This window comes from Hoplias malabaricus, chromosome 12 (assembly GCF_029633855.1).
Source record: "Hoplias malabaricus isolate fHopMal1 chromosome 12, fHopMal1.hap1, whole genome shotgun sequence".
In the NCBI taxonomy this organism is placed as follows: domain Eukaryota; kingdom Metazoa; phylum Chordata; class Actinopteri; order Characiformes; family Erythrinidae; genus Hoplias; species Hoplias malabaricus.
Window position 1 is genome coordinate 610,001 of NC_089811.1, and position 10,000 is coordinate 620,000.

The window sequence follows — 10,000 nt, forward strand, 5'->3', positions numbered from 1 at the left end:
TCAGACCCACCACACAATGTGATCTCCCTGACAGCTCGCTCACAGATTACTCACTGAGAGCTGAGTGAGAGACAGTCCATGAGCAACACGACCTAGACCCCCCACTGTGGACACTGATGTTTAGCTTGGGTCATCTCCAAAGTAACGCAGGCCACTTTGCTCAGGGCTGAGTGTGGGTAACAGTGGTATAAAGCCCCTCAACACTGGTCTGTGGAGCAGTGGAACTGTGTTCTCTGGTTCCAGAACTCCATATTTAGGCCTAATGCTATTTACAGTGGTTGGTACCTGCTCCACTTCCTCTCTTCACCTGCTTCAGCCTCCTTCATATCTGATGTGGTCTTCTGAAGTCCAGTAGAGTCCAGCGCTGTGATTAAAACAGTGTAAATTTGCTGAGCTCGCACAATCCTCCACATCCTCTCTCTCCCGTTCTTCTCGCTCCGTCTCCTGGTTCTGAGACCATCGGTGGAGTGAGCAAAGCTTGATCATTTTAAAGTGGGATTAGATGAATCACGTCGAGTTAGGGTCTTTGAAATCTCTCCGCCGCGATGAGAAGCTGTGCTCATTAACGGGAGCCAATCACGCCTTCTTTCTGCGTCTCAGAGAAGCAGCTGGCTCTGAAGCCAGAAGCCTGGCAGATGACGGCCCTCTAATCTTTCAGCTGGAATTGTTCGCAGAGGGTGATCTTTGAGAATGGAAATGAGTGTCAAAGCGAGCAGAAAAACAAATCCGCAGAAGAGCCCCGGAAGGAGGAGGAGGAGTGGCAGACAGCAAGGTGTGAGTGGAGAGATGGAGCTAAAGGTGATCTCAGTATGAAGGTCCTTTGAATCCTGTGTTCATATTATATAATTATTATAGACTCATCTCAGCATTTACAGTGTGTCAAAATATGCATGGACACCAGACACCAGATATAATTACTCCTACATACAGTTACAGCACTGAAACACTGACACACATCAGCTACAGCCATTTACTCCTACATACAGTTACAGCACCGAAATACTGACACACACCAGCTACAGCCGTTTACTCCTACATACAGTTACAGCGCTGAAATACTGACACACACCTGCTACAGCCGTTTACTCCTACATACAGTTACAGCGCTGAAATACTGACACACACCAGCTACAGCCGTTTACTCCTACATACAGTTACAGCACCGAAATACTGACTCACACCTGCTACAGCCGTTTACTCCTACATACAGTTACAGCGCTGAAATACTGACACACACCAGCTACAGCCGTTTACTCCTACATACAGTTACAGCACTGAAATACTGACACACACCAGCTACAGCCGTTTTCTCCTACATACAGTTACAGCACCGCAATACTGACACACACCTGCTACAGTCTTTTACTCCTACATACAGTTGCAGCACTGAAATACTGACACACACCTGCTACAGCTGTTTACTCCTACATACAGTTACAGCACCGCAATACTGACACACACCTGCTACAGTCTTTTACTCCTACATACAGTTACAGCACTGAAATACTGACACACACCTGCTACAGCCGTTTACTCCTACATACAGTTACAGCACACAAAATACTGCCACACACCAGCTACAGCCGTTTTCTCCTACATACAGTTACAGCGCTGAAATACTGACACACACCAGCTACAGCCGTTTACTTCTACCTACAGTTACAGCGCTGAAATACTGACACACACCTGCTACAGCCGTTTACTCCTACATACAGTTACAGCACTGAAATACTGACACACACACCTGCTACAGCCGTTTACTCCTACATACAGTTACAATACAGAGATTAAGAGACATTGACCTTTTGCTTCTTGTTCTTTCTGCAGTGGGCACTGTGTATTGGTACCGGATGTTTAGTTTTCCAAGTACTGTGTAATAATGAATCGAGCAGAAAAGAGTACAGTTTGGATGCTGCTAGCTACAAGTTAATTTAGAAAAACAGTCTGCAGTGACAGGCTAAAATCTGAGAACAGACCCACAGTAATCTTCTTACATTAAAAACAGCAATGATGAAAGCCTGAACCTCTTGGGTTTACACCATTACATGCATTTACACAGTACTGTGTTTTGTGTTGTTTATAAATTTCCACAGTTCTCCCTGCAGGCCCTTGTCCAACCCAGCCTTACATTGTTCTGAGGTAGACAGAGCATGGCTTGGGAAAACATGTTGGTTCAGTGCTGGTTTATTTTAAATAGTTTAAACACAGCTCTCTTTTTAACAACTGCAACTCAGTTTACAGAGAGCAGGGCCACCCTCGGGGAGGTCTTTGTGACTTCAGTAGATAATCTCCAGCTTCAGTTGCACTTGTGTGTAGTTTATATGGACAAACTATGAGCATGCATTAATGAAGATGAGATATTTATCTGATATCCCTAACACCACAAATACGGCGTATAATTAGTTGCCATTGACTACAATTATTTTATCTGCTTGTGTATGACCTTTAAGTCCACATCTTTTGTTTTTAAAATGTATGCATTTACATATGAGCAAGAAGCCAGTGTGTGGGAGTACAAGGGGGTGTTTCTTTAAAAGTGGCCAGTGAGTGGAATTAGTTCATAAACAACAATTAAGCACTAAGCAGACTGTAATGAGGAACAGGTCGATGCAGGACACTCACTTAATGACTTTGTTTATATCTTTACCACTTCATTATAATAACTAAATGCACATAATATTTTATATAATCATATTTATGATGCCGAAGGATAAATGGAGCACATGAATAATAATGAAATGGCCAGCACCTGACAGGCCTTTTTAATAACGTTGTCAGTGACTGGAAATATAAGTTAAGGGTTTTCAGGAAAATGTCCAGAGATGGACACGTCACCAGTGAGTGGACAGGTGTTCCTAATAAAGTGGCCAGTCAGTGGACTGGTGTTTGTAATGAATTGGTTAGTGAGCAGAAAGGCAGTGCAGATAAATCCTGGCTGAAGTCCTGAACGCTGAGCTGTGGATTTGTTGTTGATTTTCTGTTTTATTATGTTATCAAAAAAAAGCTATTAAACACTACTCTCCAAGCTTAAGGTGAAAGGGATGATGAGGAGGTGGACACAGGAGAGAGGATGAAGCGAGTGGATGAGACTGACGGAATTCTGAGGCTGAGGAGGAGGAGGAAAAGCCCGGAGGCAGTGTTCAAACATTCATGAGCACAGATGGTGAACATGAGAAAAACACGTAACTCACACAAGGTCTCATTATTTTCACTCATACGGGAGAATCGGGAACTTCCAGGGGTTTGTCAGATGTTAGAAAAACAAACACTCGGCAGACACACACTGGATTTGCTTACCTGCTGTCTAGAATATAAATCTGTGTGTGTGTTTCTAACAGTTAAAGCTGCAGTGTGTGTTAGATGTGTGTGATAAAACTGACAGACGTAGTGTTACCACTCTTTTCTAAAGTCATTCACTCAGCGCTCCGAGGACAGATGGGGCGGATACGTCTGGGACCACATCAAAGGTCTTTACATGTTTTCATCACACGCAGAACCTCAGAAGGAAGGTCCAGCTGGATTGATTGGTTACCCAAGTGATTATAATAATAATAACAATAATAATAAAGTGTAATTACTTGTCAAAACACACCCTGAGCTGCAGGCAGCCGTCCCCAGCGCCCGGGGAGCGTTTGGGGGTTCAGTGCCTTGCTCAAGGGAACTCCAGCCATGGATGTTCCCCCAGGCCCTGGGGATCGAACCAGTGACCCTCAGGTAACAAGCCTGATCCTCTAGCCATGGAGTGTAATTCACTTCCTACCTTCCTCCTAAAGTTACAAAGTGTGGTTTCTGCAGTGCTGAGCCTGAAGTAGCAACAACAGAGGCGTTATTCTTCCTATTACAGCTCAGTGGAACATATTGATAATACCGACCAGTCGATAAATAGAAAGATTCCCTTACATTATTCAACTCACTGAACGTAGTGACTATGCCCTCGTCACTGACCCATACTTCCTCTGATAGATGCTTCATTCCTTTGAGGTTGTAACTCTGCAGCTCCCTCACCTGTGAGTGTACGCTTCCTACTGCGCCTGCTCCCACACCCTGAGCACTCTGTGAACTTGCTCCAGGAGCTGAAGGTGCAGTCATCTTTGCAGGGAACTGAACATCTCCGCACCTGGGGGGGCATCCTCCCTGCCCAGCGAATACATGCCGCCAGAGGCACCAGCTCCTCATGGTCATTCACACAGCTCAGTGCTGAAACACAAACCAGGACACGGTGTTAATGTATAAACACACACACACACACACACACACACACACACACACACACACACACACACACACATCCATCCTCTGGACATTTTATTAGAAACCCCCTGTGGTCATGTATCATGTGCATTGTGATGTTGGGACGATTAGTGCTGTGTTTAAAATACCACTCATAATCGGACCAAAGGTATTAGATTTTAATCAACAATTCCTGAGAACACAGTTCCACTGTTCCACAGCCTAGTGCTGAGAGGCTTTATATCCCTCAAACCCACACTTTCCCCTGAGCATAGTGACCTTGAACATACGCTTTGAGGCAAATCAGTATCAAATTTATTTGGTTTAGATTCCACTGTTTTTCAGCAGTCTGTATGAAGCTAGTGGAGGAGGGAAGGTGATGAAACACTGGATAAAAAAAAAAAAAACCCACACTTCCCACCCACTTTGTCTCCACAGTGGAACACAGTTCTGTTTCTTAATGAAGCGTCTGTGTCCCGCTTTGGTCCAAACCCCACGAGCCCCACAGCAGTGTTCTCCCCCTGTGTAAACAGCCCCTGTTCAGAACGCCTGCTTTCAGCACCTGTTCCTTTAAATGATAATGAGCCGCTCGCTGTTCACCCCGACCCCGAGCGCACAGCAGTGAGGAGCGAGGAGCAGAAGCTCTGGTTTTTAGCCGTTTTCACTCTGTTCTCTTTCTTCTCCGTTTTTACTCAGTGCTCTTATTTCTCCGCGCTCGTTGTGTCTGTTTTGCTGAGTTTAACCTCGTCTTTGCGCTCTCACATAAACACGGGTCCAGCGCTGTGATTGGACAGACTCAGACGAGGGGGCGGGGCCATTCTAAAGTCTCTGCACTTGACGTCAGAAGCGGAGCAGAATCAGAGCGACTCGTTTTATCTCGTGTTTTTGGACTCAGCGCACAGAACACTAGGTGGAAACCAATGGAGTTCAAAAGAAAGGGTTGTACCTACTCCCATGTCTGGAAACATTAATAATTTTATAAACTGCAGCGATAAGTCTTCTCAGTTCCCAAATGCTTAAATATTGTCAGTAAAGGAAAGGTGACGTTGTACAGCAAGAATCTCCCCTCTGTCCTGAATCATTGGGAGTGTTTTGCAGACGCCAGGTTCTAATGTGTTTATATTAACAGAATACAATGTAGTTGTTCAGGGACGGAAATCTTTTCTTTGTGCTTTTGTCATTAAATAAAGCTTCAGGAACATTAACACATCACAGATTCCTACTTTTACTGCAGTTCATAAAATGTCAGACATTTCCAGCATGGTAATATACAAAGAATAGTGCTGTAATACACTTCAGATTTGTGCGGAGATCCCATTTGTCGGACGTATTCCTCGTAAAATTGTGATGTGTTGTGTAAGATTAAAGTTTAATTAGCTCCAGGAGTGTGGCCCTTTGGCTGCCCAGCTGTTGTTTTTGGAAAGAAGTGGATGAAATGATGGTTCTGAGAGTCATGTGTTAAAAGCAAGAGCAGGAATAAAGGAAATAAAGACACCGGGGGAGCTGCTCTTTAAGCTTAATTACATACAAGTGATTACACAGAGACTATTGACCATATGACTAATAGCCCAGCGCTCAGAGTTACACACAGGCAATTAAAGAGACACCTCATATCTGCTCGCAACTCTCCTCCACGGCTACAGAAACCAGCTCCTGAATAGCAATGCCCTTTAATCCAGGCTGCGATAAATACACAGCTCCTAGAGCCTGAATGAGTGTGTGGTGTATGTGAAATGGTGCTGCTGCTCTGTACAGTACTCTGTAAAAAAAATAGGCAAACATTTGTATTCACTTATTTTCCCAGGGTCCTGAGGTTGTGGGTTAAAGTCCTGTGGTGGAGTGGGGTGACTTCTATTCATGTCTCCATTGGTGTGTGGCTGGTTTCCTCCGGGTGACTGTCTGTGAGGAGTGTGGTGTGTTCTCTCTGTGTCTGCGTGGGTTTCCTCCGGGTGACTGTCTGTGAGGAGTGTGGTGTGTTCTCTCTGTGTCTGCGTGGGTTTCCTCCGGGTGACTGTCTGTGAGGAGTGTGGTGTGTTCTCTCTGTGTCTGCGTGGGTTTCCTCCGGGTGACTGTCTGTGAGGAGTGTGGTGTGTTCTCTCTGTGTCTGTGTGGGTTTCCTCCGGGTGACTGTCTGTGAGGAGTGTGGTGTGTTCTCTCTGTGTCTGTGTGGGTTTCCTCCGGATGACTGTCTGTGAGGAGTGTGGTGTGTTCTCCCTGTGTCTGCGTGGGTTTCCTCCGGGTGACTGTCTGTGAGGAGTGTGGTGTGTTCTCTCTGTGTCTGTGTGGGTTTCCTCCAGGTGACTGTCTGTGAGGAGTGTAGTGTGTTCTCTCTGTGTCTGCGTGGGTTTCCTCCAGGTGACTGTCTGTGAGGAGTGTGGTGTGTTCTCCCCGTGTCTGCGTGGGTTTCCTCCGGGTGACTGTCTGTGAGGAGTGTGGTGTGTTCTCTCTGTGTCTGTGTGGGTTTCCTCCGGGTGACTGTCTGTGAGGAGTGTGGTGTGTTCTCTCTGTGTCTGTGTGGGTTTCCTCCGGGTGACTGTCTGTGAGGAGTGTGGTGTGTTCTCTCTGTGTCTGCGTGGGTTTCCTCCGGGTGACTGTCTGTGAGGAGTGTGGTGTGTTCTCCCTGTGTCTGCATGGGTTTCCTCCGGGTGACTGTCTGTGACTTTCTGTGTCCGTGTGGATTTCCTCCACACTCCAAAAACACACGTTGGTAGGTGGATTGGAGACTCAAAAGTGTCCGTAGGTGTGAATGTGTGAGTGTGTGTCGCCCTGTGAAGGACTGGCACCCCCTCCAGGGTATATTCCTGCCTTGTGCCCAGAAGGCTCTGGACCCACCGTGACCCTGAACTGGATAAGTGTTACAGAGAATGAATGAATGAATGTTTATAATAATTATGTAGGCATTATTCTGAAAATTGGTTAAACTCTGCTCAAAAAGACATGTGAATGTACACTTGCTTTCAATTGTTGCATCAATTATTTGAGTAAATTTTACACAAATTTATTAAATATAAAAGTTAAACTATACTTCAGAGGATTTTAGACACAAGATAAACCCTGTGCAAAATTAAAAGGAGAGTTCAAGCAAAAACAACATCCTGTCACTGGAGTGGGGTGGAGGACGACTGCTCTACTTTCTCTGCTCTGGTTACTCTACCTCAGATCCACCCCCTACTCCCTCAGGAACTCAGAGGCTTGGAAACATGCAGTGGACTCCCTTGGCCAATGGGAACTCCTGGAGGAACAGTGAGGCCTTGTCCTTAAGTGAGGGAATGCCTCACACCCTGCAGAACCTGGAAGAGCATGGTGACCTTGTATTTGGTCGATCATAATCAGTGTCAGTGCATAATCCCTGAAACATCCAGGCCACTAGGTGTCTACCTTGTGCTACAAAATGAAACAACTTGAGTTATAAATGAGTTTCTGTGGTAATTCAATAAGCTGAAGTTGCTTCTTACTCAAACGCTTCTGAATGAACACAAACTGGACGGGGAGTCGTGGACGCTCCATTTAAAGCGGCCGTGTTTATATCCTCTACCCTGGAGTACATGCTCTTTAACGTTAACTTTCCAGAGTCTGTCCAAATCCACAGCAGGAGAAAACGTCCCCTACACCTGGGAGTTACACAGCTGTAAGAGACCGAAGGCTAATCAGAGCTGTGACTGTGGGTGTGTGGTGGAACACAGTGTCTAAATCAGAACACAGTTCCACCGTCCCGCCGCCTTCACCACGGATCCATCCAGATCTGACTTGTAAATATGGACCTTTGACCTCGAGAGTGTGGGTGGAGAAACAGGAAAAGAGTGGTTAGTGCACGTCCACAGTGAGTTGGAGAACGTTTGTAGCGTAATCTGACACAGAGAGGGCTGTTTAACCACAGATATAACTCAGACATTATCAAACGAACGCACCTCATCGTTCCTCGTCTGCTCCGTCTCTCGGCTTCAAAGGACAGAGCTAAAGCTGGGTTCTGAGCTGAGACGTCTCTGTTTTAGGACCATGACAGCGTTCCCCAGTTTTCCTCTCTTTCTCCCTCCCTCTCTCTTATTTTCTCCCGCCTCGCTCTCTTTAAGCAGAGCAGGTGACAGCCGTGACATTCTGAGTGGAAACGATGGGTCATCCATTTTTAGCACAATTATTATCACACACTCTCTCTCTCTCTAACATTTCATTCTCCTCTGGCTCGAGACAGGGATCAGCTTTAATAATGCAGACACTTACAAAGGTGACAGTGTTTGCTGACTGCTCAAAGGGACGAGCGAGGGAACTTTTCTCGCCCGGTTAGAAAAAGAGGAGGAGAATAAAGAAAGGAGAGGCTGTCAAAATCGCCATCCGTTCCCTTCGACACTCATTAACGGTCTGGTACAGGGCAGATACGCAACCAATCACTCCCCGCCTCTGCCCACAATACTCTTCTCTCAACAGAATTACTGCTTCAGAGCCTGTTCTAATATTAGACTGATCCACGCTTATGGTTAAATAACGTGCTATAGATCTGCTTTAAAGGAGCTGAATACACAGCTGGATCATGACTTCAGAGAGATGTCAGAAATCACTAACGTACCATCCATATAATCTGCTTCATCACTGACACAATGTACATTCATTCATTTCATTCATAGCCCTTATCCAGTTCAGAGCAGCGGTGGGTCTGGAGTCTATCCGGAATCACAGGGCAGACAGCAGGAACACACCCGGGAGAGGGCACCTGTCCTTCACAGGGCGACACACACTCACAAATTCACTCACACACTCACTCCTATGGACACTTTTGAGTCGCCAATCCACCTATCAACGTGTGTTTTTGGAGCGTGGGAGGAAACCGGAGCACCCGGAGGAAACCCACGCAGACACAGGGAGAACACACCACACTCCTCACAGACAGTCACCCGGTGGAAACCCACGCAGACACAGAGAGAACACACCACACTCCTCACAGACAGTCACCCGGAGGAAACCCACGGAGACACAGAGAGAACACACCACACTCCTCACAGACAGTCACCCAGAGGAAACCCACGGAGACACAGAGAGAACACACCACACTCCTCACAGACAGTCACCCGGAGGAAACCCACGCAGACACAGGGAGAACACACCACACTCCTCACAGACAGTCACCCGGAGGAAACCCAAGCAGACACAGGGAGAACACACCACACTCCTCACAGACAGTCACCCGGAGGAAACCCACGGAGACACAGAGAGAACACACCACACTCCTCACAGACAGTCACCCGGAGGAAACCCACGCAGACACAGGGAGAACACACCACACTCCTCACAGACAGTCACCCGGAGGAAACCCAAGCAGACACAGGGAGAACACACCACACTCCTCACAGACAGTCACCCGGAGGAAACCCACGCAGACACAGTGAGAACACACCACACTCCTCACAGACAGTCACCCGGAGGAAACCCAAGCAGACACAGGGAGAACACACCACACTCCTCACAGACAGTCACCCAGAGGAGGACTGGAACCCACAACCTCCAGGACCCTGGAGCTGTGACAGAGACACTACCTGCTACTCTAACACGCTCGGAGGAGAACACTGATCTCTATTCATCAGACTCAACACGCTCAGAGGAGAACACTAACCTCTGTTCATCAGACTCAACACGCTCAGAGGAGAACACTAACCTCTGTTCATCAGACTCAACACGCTCAGAGGAGAACACTAACCTCTGTTCATCAGACTCAACACGCTCAGAGGAGAACACTAACCTCTGTTCATCAGACTCAACATGCTCAGAGGAGAACACTAAC

At 46.8% G+C, this 10,000-nt stretch overlaps 1 protein-coding gene across 1 annotated transcript in view; it reads right to left on the reverse strand.

Annotated features, from left to right (window-relative positions):
* thsd7ba (thrombospondin, type I, domain containing 7Ba) overlaps nucleotides 1-10,000 on the reverse strand; it is a 181,955-nt gene that overhangs the window by 79,594 nt on the left and 92,361 nt on the right. Inside the window, exon 14 of the mRNA XM_066686841.1 lies at nucleotides 4,006-4,197. Coding sequence (XP_066542938.1) covers nucleotides 4,006-4,197 — 192 coding nt within the window. The remainder of the gene's footprint in view (nucleotides 1-4,005; nucleotides 4,198-10,000) is intronic.